General features: G+C 40.9%; 1 protein-coding gene across 7 annotated transcripts in view; it reads right to left on the bottom strand.

Annotated features, from left to right (window-relative positions):
- Positions 1-13: 13 nt before the first annotated feature.
- The window catches only part of rhbdl1 (rhomboid, veinlet-like 1 (Drosophila)), a 67,771-nt gene continuing 50,159 nt past the window's right edge, over positions 14-17,625 (bottom strand). For all 7 annotated transcript variants that reach the window (XM_086303292.1, XM_086303291.1, XM_086303298.1 and 4 more), the window contains 3 exons: positions 9,753-9,853; positions 6,875-6,935; positions 14-4,911 (listed from right to left, as the gene is read on the bottom strand). In XM_086303292.1, the coding sequence (XP_086159418.1) occupies positions 4,640-4,911; positions 6,875-6,935; positions 9,753-9,853 (434 nt within the window). In that variant the 3' untranslated portion in view covers positions 14-4,639. The remainder of the gene's footprint in view (positions 4,912-6,874; positions 6,936-9,752; positions 9,854-17,625) is intronic.

Below are 17,625 nucleotides of genomic sequence, written 5' to 3' on the forward strand. Positions count from 1 at the left end.
GGATGTTGCCACAGTATTGTTCTTTATTTATATTGTTTCTAAATTAAAGCAAAGTACAATGAACAGTACAAAATAAAACAAAATATATTCATATATATACACAATAGAAAATGGTTCCGTTCAGAACATTTAAAAAGTACAATAGATTGTGAAATCATTAATGAGGACTTTGATATAAATTATCCATAGGTAAATTTAGCTGTCCTTCAATTTCCTCTTGACAGAGAGGAAAAAAAATAGCTTCTTCTTGCTTGTTCTTTTTGTAAACGCTGTGTTGGTACAACCTCTTGTCTGGGTCTGAGAGGCTGAACCTCGTAAGCTTGGCACCATTTTATAGATACGAGTAAGCAGCTCATGAGAAACTACCAGAGCAGCACAGGTACGACTTTTGTCATCCTAAACTGTGGGAGGGGTTCAACTCTTGCTTTATGAAATGACATGTTTGCATGATATCGTGTGGCTCAGCATTTGCGATCATACTAAAGCTAGAAAATGAGGTTTCAGCAGTGTTCCCTCCTCTCCACCTTTTGTTCCATCTGTACTCTAAGACAGACTTCACTAATGACTGTGTGGTTTGCAAGTGTATCTTAAATTTTAGCAGCTAGGTGGGCGCTGACTATCATTTTCTTTTGTATCAATATTGAGATTAATGTGAGAAATCCAAACTAAATATCTTCTGGGGCCCTTTAAGAACCTTTACTAAGTCTCCTAAAGGTTTAAATATAAATGTCCACTCACTCTTGTTTGTAGATCAGCTACAGTGCTATATCTAAGCAGAACTAAACACACAGAAAAGGCGACCTGGCCGGCCTGTTGTGGCACACAGCAGTTCAGAGGAGCTACTGGACACACGGATATTTGCACTGTGGTTTCCGTCTCTTATGGATTCTCTGCATCGTCGTGTAGATGGCTGTCGGCGAAGCAGCCTTTCTGCCTGGTGCTTTGCTTTGAGCTCATATATGTAACAAGGCATTGGGCGTACAGCACGATGGATTGGCATAAGAAGGTTAAAGGAAAAAAGCTTCAGAAGAATGATTATGTCAAATGAGACTATGGCACACAGCAACGTGTCAGTTAAGTACATTATAAGAAGTGCAAAAACAAGAAACAAAACACATGTGACAAAAACCAAGAAGTCAGAAACAGCCAGTGTCGAGTATGAAGCTATAAAGTTGCATTTTGAATGAGGCGAGTAGAAACTTTTAGCCTGATCTCATAACGCAGTCATCGTGACCATTTTGAGACAATTCGGGGGAGGACGTGGATCATCTGTAGTGATGGATTATTGGCTGCTCGCGCCATCCCTCACAGAGACTTCCTGTCGACTGTCAAAAACAACTACGTCACCTAACGACAGCAATTAAATTAACATCATGCCGCCTTGTCAGATCCACTTATTAAAGGAAGACATCCTGTTTAGGGTCTGGCTTTGGGCTCTCGTCGTCGTAGCAACCATGTATCAGCCCTACTCTGCACAGGGAGGGGGGTCAGGATGGGGGAAGCTTCAGGTGTCTCTCACAAACTGTCACATGCTGTCAGAGCTAGAGTGTCCTCTCCTTTAAGATGAGCTGGAGGATGTAAAGCAGGGGCATCTAAGGAGGCGAATCCAGGTGTGTTGTTGCTGCGGTTGGCTCAGGCTCAGGGGCCAGGAGAGTTGGCTTACAGGAAACTGGTAAATTAATCCTAAAAACTTCTCTCCTACTTGGTTTTTTCTTTTCCTGCCAATGCTATCGAACGCTTTGCTCTTAAAATAAATAAATTCAAACACTAGCCGTTTCACTTTGTACAGCCTTTCACTTTGTTCCTGCATCTAGTTCTGGGAGTGGTTATATTCACAGTTGACGTGTTCTACAAAAACATAGCCATTGACTAGCCCTTTTTACAACCCTTTCGGGTTCCTATGAATCTTAAGTTAAAGAGGCACATTAACCTCCTCTCAGGCATCCGCTTTATCTTCATTATAGGCTAACAGGGTATGTATGCATTATTCATCAACACATCTTTGCTATCTCAAGCAGTAATATTTCCTAGTCAACACAAGAGTTTCCATCAGGGATACATCGCTATCAACTACTGGCTGACCTTGTCTTGTTTAAATGTATCTGAAAATGGCTTATTATGGCTATTTAACACCCATTCCCTCATTTAACATGGAGTCCTCTGTCACTACTGACAGTTTCATGTGGAAGCAAACGCTGAGGACGGCAAGACTGGCAAATGCTAAAAAAAATTTTTTCCTCCCTCAGGCAGCCAGTGGACATCCAAATGAATTATTGATTGAAAGACTGAAAAATGGAACGTAGCATTGAGTAAATATAATTGCCATCCTCGCCTCCACTTTCCAAAAAGCCAGAATCACTCAGAAGATAAAATATATGACAGGAGCCCTGTCCATAATTTGTTATTTGCAGAAGAGGAACTACGGAGAAGCGTCCGCACGCCGCAGGGGGAAGAGAGTCTGGGAGATGTGGGCACTTGCAGAATTAAGCTGCATTGGCTGCAAACGAATTGGCGAACAAGTCATAAATAAAAAGGAAAAAGAAAATGAGTCTAGCTACATGAAAATATCTCAAACAGTCCAAGGTATCACAGGAGTGTCTTCTTTTCATTTCACCTGCTGAATATTCACAAAGAGGATATCATTTTTCATCACTCTCCCTCTCTCACACACACACACACACACACACACACACACACACACACACACACACACACACACACACACACACACGAAGTCTAAACAGAAGCTACCAGTCAGCGCATTTCAAACCAACAAATGTGTTTTTTTTCTCTCGTTTTTTTTCTTCCTCTACTTCTGCCGTCTCCTTTTAGTTCTTTCTATGGCTTATTTTGTAAAGCACTGAAGATTTATAAAACCAGGTGAGCTCGACTTGTTGGTGGTCGCCTAACAAACCCGGGGGATTCTGCCTCTCTGTGTTTCAGAGGATCAAAGCCATACAGGAGTCATCAGAAGGACAACAATCATAGCATTAGTTTTGTTTGCACCATTTTTCTCTTTTCCCCTTTAAAGAGGGGGGAAAATACAAATAAATATACTCTTGGTTATGAACATACAATATACACATCCACGATCAAATGAAAAACGGGGACAACTTATAACACTTTTTTTTCTTTATAGGTACATTCCTTTACAAATGTATACAGTCCCTAAGAATGAGAAACTGAGGTATCGACCGGGCCTGACATAGAGACCCCAATGCCCTCTGGGAAACAAAGGTCAGAGGTCAGGTGATGACACATTCGTGCCCTCCCCAGTTCAGTTTGTCAGCGAGAACAGGCCAGTGTGTGTGTTTGTGTTGTTTTTCTCCTCAGTTTGCCCACAATGACCTGCAGAATCAGGCCGCGGCTACTCTCAAAGACAAAGAGGAGAAGATTGTGTGTTTGTGTGTGTGTGTGTCTTTGTCTCGCTGAGCGCCACAGAGCATGACATGGCATATTTTACATGGTGCGTTTAGCAAGTTGGTGGCTGAAGTCCGAGTTCGCTCGCCGAAGTGATGACCATCCAGGAAACTTCAGCTCTCGTTTTCTCATCTTTTTCTTTCCCTTCCTGTCACGCGGTCACTTTAATCTCCCACCTCCACGTGTTGATGTCATTGTGTGTTTTTGTATCCACAGTGTAGGTATATTAGCAAGGAAATAATACAGAAATAGTGACGTCCGTCTTTGTTTTTAGGATTCCGTGAAGCGAAAAATGACAGAAATTTTTCTAACCTTGAAAATGACAGACGTTAGGTAAGAAATCATGAATCTAAAACCTCCTCCTTCCTTTTTTCTTTCTTCCTGTAACAAATTTCTTTCATCACTTTTAACTGGTTTCTTTTTGTCCTACATGGCAGCTCAGTTCGAGGGAAAAGCTCTGCTAGTTGTAACATTTCTCAGCTGAAAATGAAACGAAAACATTATCTTGACGCTTAGATTTAACTGCTTTTGTGGGCTTTTATTGCTGCCTTTAAAAAACAAAAGAAAAAACAAAACAAGCATTTCCTGAAATTTCTCCTAAAATCCTCTCTGGCGGGTCTGATTTGTGGCACAGATTGAGGCGTTTCTAAGCGAAAAACACCGACACCTTATTAGCTTAAAGCGTCACTGCTGCGGCTGATCCCGATCTCTCACCTCTCATCCTTTTTTAATTCATCTTCCTTTCCGCCCCAGGCACATGTCATGAGCTCAGATTCTTCTAATTTGGTTTTTACATGAATGAGAGATGCACTCAAAGAAATAAGTGACGAAAACTGCTTTTCAAAAAAAAAGCTTCTGATAGTAAAAGAGCACAATGGTTAAATGCTCATTGAAAGGTTAGTGCTGGTAATGTGGATGAGCTTTTTTTGTATATATATTTATATATATATATATATATATATAAAAATGATATTAGGCTCCTCAAAATGGATCTGAGGACCTTTCACCTGTACGTCTTGCTACTGTAATCCCTCTTTAATAAAAGAGACATATTTCTTTGATTTGCAAAGTATTTGTAAAAAGGATTCTTGGTCGATTTTTAGTTTAGATGATTTCATTTGGGTCGAACTTGAGAGGAAATGTAAAGTTAACTATGGTCGAAGGGGAACCTCTGAAGTCACCGTGTATATGACTGCAGGGGGGAGGGTGGGGCCCATCATCAGGGGGGAGGTGGTATCTGTACCCCCAGGAGCTCATACGCAAAGATGTTCCAAAAGATGGCGAAGAGAAGGAAGGTGATGAAGGAGAAGACGATGACCCACCAGGAGCACTGTTTCTGCAGACTCTCCTCGTAGCTGCGCAGGATCAGCAGGCCCATGCTGATGCCGACCACAGCCCCCGACAGGTGTGCCATAAAGCTGGGCTGCGGTCCGGAGGAGGGCAACGGCGGCGAGAAACGGAGCCAGACTGCACGACCCACCTCTGAACTCACTGCAGAGGGAAGAGGGGAGAAGACATATTTGTCACATTGGTGTCTGCTCATTACTGCAGCTGTGAGGAAATCATCTCCACATCAAAGTCCACATTTTGGGAAACATACTTGTGAAGGAGAGCGAGTTAGATGGGAAGACTGATACCAGTCTCTGATTGATCTGTTGATAAATATGCAAGGTGCAGGCAGCAGCTGATGAGCTTATCTAAGCAAAAAGACTGGAAACATGAGGGAAACAGCTGGCCTGGCTCTTTTCAAAGGTCACAAACTCCAGCTATCAGCAACACTGAATAACACATTATATCTAATTTATTCAATTCATAAAAGATGTTTAAAAAACAACAACAATTCAAAGTCAAAAAAGGAAGTCATTTAATGAGCATTTCTTAGGTGGGACCAGTAACATCCTGAGTTTGACATGATAGCATTTATATGACCGGGCATTCTACTAGTCTGCTAGGACTGGGTTGTACTTTCAGATCTGCTACAACACTTCATGGCATAGATTCAACAAGAGGTTGCAAACATTCCTCAGAAATTTTGGTCCACATTGATGTGACAGCATCACGGAGTCACTGCACATTTGCCAGCTGCACATCCATGATACCAGTCTCCTGCTGAAGTTGGCTGTGGCGTTAAAACAATACTCAGCAGGTACTAAGGGGGTCAAAGTCTACCATCCAAATGGTGCAGTAGAAATCAAGACTTGTCACACCACAATGTTTTTTTCAAATCATACAATTTTTTAGCTGACAGAAGCTCCACCTGCACTCCTTAGACGTTGGAGGCTGTTATTTGAGTTACTGTTATCTTACTATCAGTTTGAAGTTGTCCAACTAATGTGGCATCAACAAAGCATTGTGACCCAGAGCAGTGAGAGAAATGTCTAGTTTCTCTTTTTCAGACCTTTCTTGTAAATACTAGAGATGGCTGTGTGGGGAAAATCCCTGCAGATCAGCAGTTTCTGAAATACTCAGACCAGCCCGTCTGGCACCAACAACCACAGTCAAAGTCGCTTAAATCACCTTTTTATCCTCATTCTGATGCTCAGTTTGAACTGTGGCAGGTAGTGTTCACAAAGTGGTTGGTAAATATATGAAACTCTGAAAATTATTCATTATGTTTGAGTGTTTTAATGCCAAATCTTTCAGGGATCTGTAACTTTAAGTCTATTCAGATTTCCACACACAGATTCTGAAAGAAGAACTTTTTATTGTCCTTAAGCACAAGACGCCACGTGCATCACTCACTTTGCATCATATAAAGATCAGACGCTAGGTCTGAGCTGGGCTAATGTGACTGCTTAAAGATGATCTGTGTGGGGGATTGTGCTAAAGTGTTTTATCAAAGTCTGCTTCTGCAGACAAAGGTCTCGGGAGGATTTAAATGGAACTTTATTCGAAAAAATTGCTTTCAAAATATTATTCGCCTGTGGTCGTTGGGGCTATTCCAAAGTCTCTTTAGCTGAACAAACACTCAGCACTGATCCTATAAACACAGAGCAAATTATAATTTGGTTTTCACAGCTGCACACACAAATAACTTGTCGCGTTTTATTTTGAAATATCCGTCCCCTGTTTGGAAAACACTGAGGAGAAATATGAAATTCCAGCAGAGACTCGCCGCTCTCTCGGTTCGGGGGCGGCAGGCTTTGGACAGATGGAGGGAACATATTGCTCACTAATGAAAGTCAGAGTGTATCGGCCCTCGTGTGGAGAAAAGGGACAAGTAGTATGACTCAAATGCTACGAAAACAAAGCAGCATGTTCAACCAGGGAGCCTCTCGCTCTGAGCCACTATGGATGATAGCTTAAGCGGCACATATGTTGATCGGCCTTACGTGTTTTTAACCCCACTCAGAACATGTATGAGCTATACTGAAGTGTCAGCATGTCTGCTTACGTTAAACATATGCTGAAAAAGAGCAGAAATAGAAACGAGAGTAAAATCTAGAAAACTTACTGCAAACTAGCGCCAGGATCATGCGGAGCAGCTTGTATGGACAGCGCATCCCGGCCCAGTTCTGCAACACAGAAGTGTCCTGTCAGCACAAACAACCACGGAATATCTGACCATGTTATAACAGCCCGTCAGGGAACACCTCGCTTTCTCTCCTCAGGCCATATTTAGCCTATGAAGAAAGACAATCCACATCCACGACAGAGAGAAACGGCGGCGCTTACACGAGACAGAGGCGCGATTATGCACCTGGCTGCTCTCCACTTACTGGTTCCAATCCAGTTGCACTCTATTAATTAGGACGAAGATAATTTAAGGGAATGGCAGAATGGACCAATAAGTAGCCTTTGTAAATCCCTGCGGGGGGAAAGAACAATGGCATCCTGTCTTAAAATAACACATTTACTTTCCAGGATGAATAATTGCACCAGTCACATCCTTCCTCAGGTCCCCAGCTGTTGGGAATATGACCCAGCGCTTCTCTTTTTCTCTCACGGCACAAAAAGAAATGGAGAATACCATGTAAAATTCAGGAGGGGTGTATAAATAAAACCTGCTGTGACCGTAGGTTTAAAACAAGCCAAGAGCAGGAATGCAGGTAAAGTTAAAGCAGGTCTTTTTTAAAAATATAAATGATTAATGTCGAGGAGGGGAGAGGTCAGCACAGCAGAGCGGGAGAGGAGGTCTGAGCTGGGAGTGATGTGATGTTGCTTCTGTCTGATGGGACACATTTCGCTTTGATGCTTCCACTCTTGTAGGAGGTGAAGAGCAATCTGTAGCCGGAGCACGGCCACTGCATTTTGTCTGTTACAGGTCGTGTTATAATACTCAGGGGGCTGAAATGGAGAGAGACAAAACTTAAGAGTTGCTCACTAACTATAAGAAGAAAGTTTAATATGGCTCCAAGACGGATTGCAAAGATTTTATCCAGAGCTGTACGTCTTCTAGGCAGTGAGGTACAGAGCCTGAAACCTTTCTGAACCTGAAAATGTCTTGGTTTCTTGAAATTTAAGAAGTCAAGATCGTAAAAGGTTTCAGAATTTCTTAACCCCTCCCCACCAAACTAGACAAAAACTCATCAGTGCAGAACTAAGAGGCGCCTTAAAGGATTTCCCAACAACAAACCGGCATGAAGCGTAACAGACCAAACAAACTGTAAGCTGCTGTGAGCACACAGTTACAGTTACAGAGGCTTTGCTTTGGGCCCGTCAGCACGTTTTAATTTCCATTTCTGCTGGCGTCCTCGCTGCCCACAGTCAACAGCGATTAGTTAAAGCCAGTCGTCAGATGTAACACCGCCTTGAGTTTAGAGGAGCATGAAGAAGCCGCCTTGTGCCAAATACACATCATTGAATGCTGGGGAAAAGAAAGAAGGCTCTCAAAGCAGCATTGTGGGAATTCACTTCCTGTTTCTTCAGCGGACACAAATAAAAACAGTAAAATACTTGCTCACTTGAGAGTTAATAATACAGATGACAAAAAAGAAAAAAGGAAGGGTCTAGTGTCTGAAGTACACCAGCCTTATACAACCTAAAGAATTAACCTTATTTTGTTAATAAGATGATAACAGATAACGAATATTGTGTGCTCGTGTGTACACGTGGATCACGTGCAGCAGAAAAACTACTGGGTACACTTTACAACCAGTAGTTTTTCCTGATTAATGTCGTAATTTCCTTGTAAATACACGGGATTTCATCTTTTTTTTATTTAAAATGTAGATATGTTTACCTACAAATACTTAAAGGTGGGTACACTAGCAGGTAACAGGTCAGGTTTTACAGGAAACAACAAAGTAATTATACTGTAAGTAAATTTAACTAGTGTCTAATTAATTTTACATAGTCCATGAGTAATTTTAAGTATTGGATAATTTAGTGGAAAAACAAAGGATATTTCCTCATCTTAAGTTGTAACACTGTACATTTCGAGGCACAGGACATAATATAGAGTGGCTTAACTTTGCCTAACTTTCAAGGAATTTTACAGTATAGTTACTTACAATATCATTTATTTCTCTCTTCTTTCCAGTCTAAATGTGGTTTGCTAAATTCTTTACACACAACTTAAAATAAATAAAACTACATTTACCTACAAATACTTAGACACTACTTCAAATTACCTTTATACTTATTATTACTACTTATTTCCTTGTTTTCACTAAAACACAACTTGTTACTCACTTATTCTAGTGTACCTCTAACTTCTGGGTATTTTACAAGAAAGAAGAGAAATAATACTGTAAATAATTTTAAAAGCTGCACAAGTTTGTGATTTTAAGCATTTCTTAATGTTTCCACTTACAGGTATTTTACAGGAATGCAAACACAAATTATACTGTAAATAATTTGAAGCACATTGTGTCTCCTTTCCTGTAAAATATCTGGAAGTTAGGCAAGGTTGAGCCACTATATTAGAGAGCCCACTCCCTGAAAAGTACAACATAAGTTTGGGAAATATTGTTTGTCTTTCCAGTAAATTACCAGGAAATGATGCAGTACTGCAAATCACTTACAGAACAATTTGTGTCTCCATTCCTTAATTACGCACTACTTAAAATTCCTTACACGCGACTTAACTTTACAGTATAATTATTCCTTTGTTTCCTGTAAAAAACAGACTTGTTACCTCCTTATTCTAGTGTACCTACCTTTAAGTAAGTCAAGATAAATATGATTAGAATGTAATTTCAAGTAAAATACGTTGAAATTCCATTTAATTAGAGAAGAATCATACCCTTGTTCACGGGCTAGTAAAGTAAAAACAAACTAACAAAACAGTGAAGTCCACGCTGTTGGTCTGTTCTGACATTTTGTCCCTACCAAAAAACGTTTTCAGACATAACAATGGAAGCGACGATGATGATGATGATTGCAGTTACCATGACGACATTGGCCAGATGCGCTGAGCACAGAGCGTAGACCCCCCCGGAGCCCCCCACCACTGGAGCACGCATGTCGGTGATGGACACTGTCAGCGAGCCTGCACAGACAGAAAGAGAGAAGTATATTAGGAGTGTAGGTGTGAGAGAGCGCACACGATGCAGACAGAGAGTGCGTTTTGTGTGTTTTAGTGAAAGAGAAACAGACAGCATTTTAGAGCAGAGGGGAAAAAAAAAACCAAAGGCAGCGTCAGTTTGCTCATCACGCAGCAGCACAAGTCACCTTCCTCACAGCATTTTTCCAACAGTCTCAGTGTTAAAATCACAACGCTCACAGGGGCTGTGCTACATCAGCCGACCTTCACGTGCCCGTTTATATTAAATCCATGGCCCACTCCTAAATATGTACACACACACACTCAGGCAGGTTTGCGTGGAGTCTGCTAAAACTGATTACATAAAAACGTAGAGGGCTGAAAAGTAATGTTTCCTAATTGGACTTTCCTTCGGAGGCTGATGTCTGATCAAAGCAGGGCCTGAAGAACATAGCGAAACCTTGCCGAGGAGGATAATGTCCAGTTTGTGTGCTCTAAATGCTTTGTGTTAAATTCATGAGCGACGTCTAATCTGGGACGTGCAGATATGGAAAGAAGCCAAATGGGTCTAAAATGATAGTTTAAACATAAAAAAGAGTGGTAGTGACAGAGGGAAGAGCATAATGGCCCAACACCGAGTGACTGCACTCTTACGTAACGGTCACAGAATACGTTTTGACTTGTAACAGCAGGTGTAAATGATAAAATTAACAATGGCTGAGTGCCATTTGCTGGCTCACGGTCACGCTGCTGTGGCTTAGTGGGACAAAAACGGGATTATTTACACCTGCGCTTTTCCTACTATGACACGTCTAAACGCCTGCTATGAAGAGGCTCATTTACCAACAAGCCGGGATCCAGCAGCAGTTATTTGATGCCTTGTGATTTACTCCTTTGGAGTGGCGTGCTTAAAGCCACTGTGTGCACAGGTGTCTTCAATTACTGTGAACCTCGGGTCAGGTTTGGCAGAGCAGCGTTTAAAAAGATGTGATGTCGTCTGAGTGTATGGCCTTATAACAATTACGGTGATGTAACCTGTCCCATCCTTACAGGTGCATTTCAAGGAGCTGTCACTCATGCCCACCCCGGATCCATGTTTAGAAGAGGTCTGATCAGGCAACAGTGGGTGAGCTAGAGCTGTGTGGAAGCTTTAACCTTCACCCTGCCTCATGATCTGTTCAAGCGAGAGCATTTTTCTACAGTAATTAAATGGAAAAAAAGCGGCACTTACATAAAACACGACATGTTAAATTAAATTACATAATTCTCTTGGCCTCTCACTTGCCCTATGAAATAAGGATTTGCACCTACTGAGGCTTTATTTTGGTGCGCAACATGCAACAGTTAAAAAAAATGTAAAGAAATTTATAACGAGACCAAAGGGTCACTGAAATTACAAACATTTACATCAAGTGCGTGTCAGTCAATCAAGCAATTCTGAGATCAATCAACGTTTCTGTACATGAAAGATGAAGATATAGTCTGTAGCGAATTAGCAGACATATTCTGCACTAATAGAGGTTGTTCTGGCTCGCACCACAACTAGGGAACCTTGCAGCTGCTATTATTGTTACTTTTCAAGTATATGAGAAACTTTGAGTGTTTATGACGTACAATCACAGGCTAACTTATTAGAAACACCTGTTTAACTGCGCATTAACACACAGATATATACAATCAACCAATCACGTAGTAGCAGCTTGTTTAGGCATGTATTAAGGCATGTAGAAATGATACTGAACATGGCGCAGGATGGTCTGAGTATTTTGGAAACTCCTGATCTACTGGAACTTTCCCAGACAACCGTCTCCATAGTTTTCAGAGAATGGGTTGAAAAAGAGAAAATATCCATCGAGCAGCTGTACTCTGTGTTGTTATGCAGCCGAGCATCTTTGAAACTTGAAGCAGATGAGCTACAGCAGCAGGAGACCACAAAGGCTTGCTATTCCTGTCAGCTACGAACAGGAAACTGTGGCTGCCATTCAGATGCTAGAAGACTGGAAACATCATTGCTTGGTCTGATGATTCTGGACTTTTGCTGAAAGATCTTGTTTTCTGGGGTCAGAATTTGGAGCAAACAACATGGTCTGAAACACCCTGCCTTGCTTTGCATTGTAATGGTGTTTGGGAAGTAATTTCTTACCAATCTGAAGCAATTGTGTGATGCTTTAATGTCAATATGGAACAAAATCTGAGCAATGTTTCCAGCACCTTGTTGAATCTGTGCAAAGAAGAATTATGGCAGTTTTGAAGGCAAAAAGGGGGTCCAACATCATGCTAGCGAGTTGTACCTAACAAAAGGTCCAGTTAGTGTAAGTTAACAGTTATTCTATTAAATGTAGCACTGGCAGCTGGCATTTAAAAAACAAAGAAACAAACAATAATCTGTAAATACTGGCAAGGCATTAGTCATGTAAACACAGCTCCTAAAATTAGCCTTACAACAAGCAAAACCCAGAGAATCAAGTGACAGGAAATACGATGAAATAAATCCCACGGTTTGTGTTTAGTCCTGTTCCTTTGTCATCTGTCTCTTTCCTCCTCTCTTCTGTCATCTCTTTCCCCTCACCAGCCGGTGTTGGAAAATGGCTGCCCCTCACTGAGCCTGGCTCTAACAAAGGTCTGAAAACGGGATTCTTCCTACCCAAACATCGCCAAGTGTTTGATCAAAGGGGACCATCTTTTCATTGCTTTTCATCTGCTTCTAATATTGTAGGAGCTTCCCCTTAGAACATAAAATGCCTTGCTGACTGTTGCTCTGACAAGTGAGACACATTTCTCGACACCAGAAAAAGTTGAGCTCATTCTGCATCGCTATCCGAGCTCAAATGCTTGTGGGCTGCGTCGCATGTTCACACTGTCCCTAAGGATGCCGATTGAGAGCCGTGCCTTCAAACAATGTGACAGCGAACTTGACAGCGCAACATTTTGCTATACGAGTTGAATGTCGAGGCGAATAAATGTTTGTTCACAAAAAAAGTAAGAACAAAAGCAGCCAAAACACAACACAAAATCACATTTACAGTGTTACGGTGTTTAAAAGGTATAACCATGTAATTGTTGTGAGAAAAAAGGATTGCTGTGACGCTATGAAGTAGGACAGAATTCCAGGCTGGAGAAATCACTGTGGCGGTTTGCTCGCGAGGACGACGTTAGCCCTTGTTAATTATGCAAATGAGCTGATAAGGGAAGCGGAGAGGGCTGATAAAACAACACAGCTTCTTTTTAATCACAGCTGGGATTTGCTGGAGTTGTGATCTCAGATCTATAATGCATGTTGGAAGATTCACATTCTGTATGTGTGTGTATGCACGCACACTGGGACCGCACAGAGTAAACACGGTCTTAAAGAACGACTTGTCAGCCCGCGGTGCTGGTGATGATCGTGGAAAGACAGATGGTAATCAGAATGTGTTCCTGAGCCATTCATCTCTCTTCGCTCTGACACCTATGGGCTATTTCATGTGGATTTATGGTGCATATGAAGGTTGGTGCTTCAGAAAAAGATTTGAGAAGATTCACAGTGGCCCATTTTTTGTAGCTCCACCAAATTGCAATTACACAGTGTAGCATACAGTATGTGGTCTCTGATCTCTTCAAAGTAAAGAAAAAAAATTGATTTGGAGCAACTTCAGCAGCATCAACTTCTGAGTTCCCCTTTTCCGCTTCTTCTGGGACTTTCCTGCAGTTAATTTATTACTTCCATGCATTAGAGCCGGGTGATATATTGATATGAGAGATATCATCTGGGATTTTAGTTATGCTAATGCAATTGTTGTTAAATATAGTCTTTTATTGGCCTTTGAATTTCAGTTTAGTTAACAGTTTCTAATCCATTTCCATGCCTGCCTGCAATTATAGCTGGAAGCATTATATTTTCCAGTTGCTCCATTATCCATCCCATTTTTTAAGGAATTCTGAGGAAATGTTTTTTTTTGTTTGTTTTTTGTTTTTAAAACACATTTGTACCCAATGTCGACTATAGAGTGGGTTAAAATCGTTAACTAAAACTAACACAGAGGAAAAGTCAGAAAACCAACTCAAACTAAACTGAATTAAAAAGAAAACTTCAAAATTAAACAAAAATAAAATAGTGCTGGTCAGATCTTGTGCACCTGTCAAGCTTACTGCTCATCCTCAGCTAATTCTTTGCTAGCAATCTGGTTGACACGCTCTGTTCAACCGACTTTAATACAGGAAAAATCAAATATGCAGCGGCCAGAATTAGTATTCAGATTGTTGGTATCAGTGCACCTTACTCAAAGACCTTTTCCTCCACATAGTTGTCATTTATAAACTGCTTGCTACAAACCTTAGCATTGCAGCTAGCTAGTGGAATCTTCCTTTCAGTGCAGCTAGTTAGCGATGAAGAACCACTTGCTACTTAAGAGGGAGATTACGTGGATAGTGCACATGCCCTTTAGACTGTTCTTTAGTTTCAGTTTGGCTATTTTCCAACTACTGATATACTGTTACTAGTTAGCTAAATTGAACTAACGTATGATTATTGGGCAACCAAACAAACCATCATGTACTTGCACAAGATGGCACTACATATGCTCCAAAAAGTTGAAGTCTAAACACTCTTTTCTTAAATCCAGCTTCACAGACAGTGTTAAATCTGTGACAGTGTTATATAATGTATTTTCTAATGTCTTAAAGTGGTTGCTCAACTTTAAGTTGCATTGCTTTTGAGAAATCACTTTACCTTATAGAAAATATTGTTTACATATCCAACAGAAAATATGAATTTGGGTCATATTTCTGTCACCTAACAGATGTAAAGTACAATGTTCACTCTCTCTTACAGGGAACTATTGGCCCTTTAACATCTAAGTGCTTAGTTACTTTAGCCAAATATGACTGGTTGCAGTTTACTGCTAGGCTGATATCAGGCCGGTTAGCGTCAGCGCTTTTATGATTTGCATGCAGTAAAACCCAAAAGTTAAAAGTAATAAGTTACATCTCCTCATAGTTGTAGGGACTGCAGAGAGGGTATTCTCAGTGGGTTCATTACTATCAGTAAAGCCTAATATATGTGACCTCAAAGGATCCAAAATGAATGTCAAAATACAGCTGGGAACAGCTTTATGAGCAGAGAGGTTTGCTGACTTGCTGACTCCAGTACAGATCACCTCATTTGAGGAGACATTCAGGGATGTGACACCACCATCTGCAGGTGAGGAAGAGGAAACAACCTGGGACCTCCGGCTCGGAGGAAGAGCGGAGCCCCACAGGGAGGATACGAATTGCTATCTCCTCCTGCTCACCTGACTTTGGTGAGAGGCTTCTGAATACAGTATGAATACTGAACAAGCGCATCATGTGGGCTCTTCTGCCTCAGGGGATTTAAGATTTAGGATTCTCGCACTCAGCAGGAGCTGAGACGTGAGGAGTGCGATTACTTCAGCAGTGAGCCGACACTTTCCATCTCAAGCACATGATATTTATTGGCGCCGTCATCATCATCAACATCCTCAAATCTTTTTGTGAGCTTGCAACATCCTCAAGTCAACTGCAATGTAGACAGTAAAAATGATGCATTTTATAGAGTGTATAGGTCAACTACACACTCGGGGCTATACTCTGTCTGCTGCAGTAAAGTCAATGCTGCTCACAGAACTGAGCCTCTCTGTCAAACCACACATGGATACTCCAGGCTGCCCTTAAGCAATGGGTCAAATTGGGATTTCCAGTCTCTATGGGACAAGTGGTGGTAAGGTGATCGCAGGCCAGAGTTTGACAGTGCCTGAGGCTGCGCTGCTGTGTAGCCAGTAAAATACAGGCTGTGCCCGAGTACAGTAAATGTTCTAACCTTGAAAAATACGGAGAAACATGACACGAGGCTCTTCAGTGTCTGCAGCTATGTGGCCAACTATCAACTGTAGCTACTTCAACGATTTATTTCATAGCTAATGCACTTAAGGAGAACATTTTATTAAATGGATGTTTAAAAGGCAGGTTAATGGTTGTAGATAGTTTGGATTAAAACTATGATAGTGAGGGTTCAAGAGGGAACAGCACGATAAATTTAGCAAACGCTTTCTGAAAAAAAAAAAAAACGAGTTTCTGACTGTTTTTTTTTCAGATAGTCTGTTTTAACTGATTTTTTTTCATCACCTATGAAGTGGAACAAGATGATTAGCATATACACCCTATGCTCGCCTGGGCAGCTGATAGTGGAAGCATTTTACAGTCCTGTGAAAAAGAACGGACTTTATACACTCCTGTTAATACCCAAATGCACCCTTACTGTTTCAACAGAAATTAAGAGGGTAATTCAGAGGGTTGTACCCAGGCAATCCTAATCATAAACATTTGAATAACTGATCATCAGTAAGTATGAGCACCTCTATAAATCAAACGCTTTGGCAGTTTGCTGGTCTGCAGCTTTAATACTACAATTTTGCCAGGAGTGGACGTCCCAGTAAACTCAGTGCAATGCTCAGAGAAACTGCAAAAATCTTTCGAGACTCTATGTTATTTAGCATGTGAAATGTTAAAGTTTGTAAAAGTACAATTCAAAAAAGAAGTCAGGCGTGTTTAGAAAGGGTTTTGCAAAGTTGCATCTGAACAAACCACAAGACTCCCGGAAGAACATCCATCATAGCATATCAGCACAAACACAGCATATAATCTGACAAGCACAGTGGTGGAGGGGTGATGATTTGGGTTCGTTTTTCCTTGGATTCATTGACTTGAGCATGAACTCCTCTGTATGCCAAAGTATTCCAGAGTCAAATGCGATCCTGAGATTGGAGATGCAACAGGACAATGATCTCAAGCATAGCAGCAAAACTACAACAGAATGACTGAAAAAGAAAGAAATCAGAGGGTTGCAATGATCCAGTCAAAGTCTAGATCTTAACCTGACTGAAATGATGTGGTGGAACTTCGATGAACTCAAAATAACTGATATGTTGTGTTTAGTTTCAGCACAACTAGTGAAAAGCAAACACAGCACATCAGCACATTGTAAAGAAGAGTGGGTCAAAATTCCTCCACAACAATGTGAGAGACTGACAAAGTGATGCAGAAAACAGTTTCCTCAAGTTGTTGCTAAAGGTGGTTCTACAAACTCCTGAATTATGAGGTGCACTCTCTTTTTCACATAACTGTAACTATTCATCCAGCAAATACTAAAGACTCGATGTTCCAAAAACCCAACAAATGTCCAGTATTGTATTTTCTTTTCATCTTTGTTTGGATTTCATCAACTCTTGAGGGAAATATCTGGTTTTTCAACTGCTTTAAGCTCCATGTTTACCGGATAATCACTCTGGGTGTTATAGCTGTTGGGTCAGGTACATTACAGTCAGGCCTTAGCAATTTTTCCACTGGAAACTGTATCGATGAGAGTGGACCAGACCAGCAAAGCTTCAGGCCATGGGACCAAAATAATGAGCTAAAAGACTCTAAAGCACCGAGGAGAAGCGCAGAGTTTGGCGATTTATCTGTGGGTGTTTCAGTATGTGTCACAACTGTCACTTTAAGGTTGGTCATCTGAGTCATTGGTAATACAAAAATATTGACTACTGCAGATTAAAAAAATAAAACAAAACGAAAAGAAAAAAAAAGAAAAACAGATGCCGCATTAAAGATTCCATTCAGGAATGTAAAGTACAGCTGAAAACATTAAAATGGATTGAGATGCATTTCTAGGTTGGTCAGCCAATAAATTACTCAGGAGAGGACAATTAAAGGATAATGAGTGTTTATTTATTCAGGTGGTTGAGTCAGTAAAGAGCACAGAGAAATCTGTTTCTATTCGCTGTTCC

This window comes from Aulonocara sp. 'chitande type north' Nkhata Bay, linkage group LG8 (genome assembly GCF_057382095.1).
Source record: "Aulonocara sp. 'chitande type north' Nkhata Bay isolate Kocher_YH1m ecotype deep benthic linkage group LG8, A_spYH_male_GT1.1, whole genome shotgun sequence".
Lineage (NCBI taxonomy): Eukaryota > Metazoa > Chordata > Actinopteri > Cichliformes > Cichlidae > Aulonocara > Aulonocara sp. 'chitande type north' Nkhata Bay.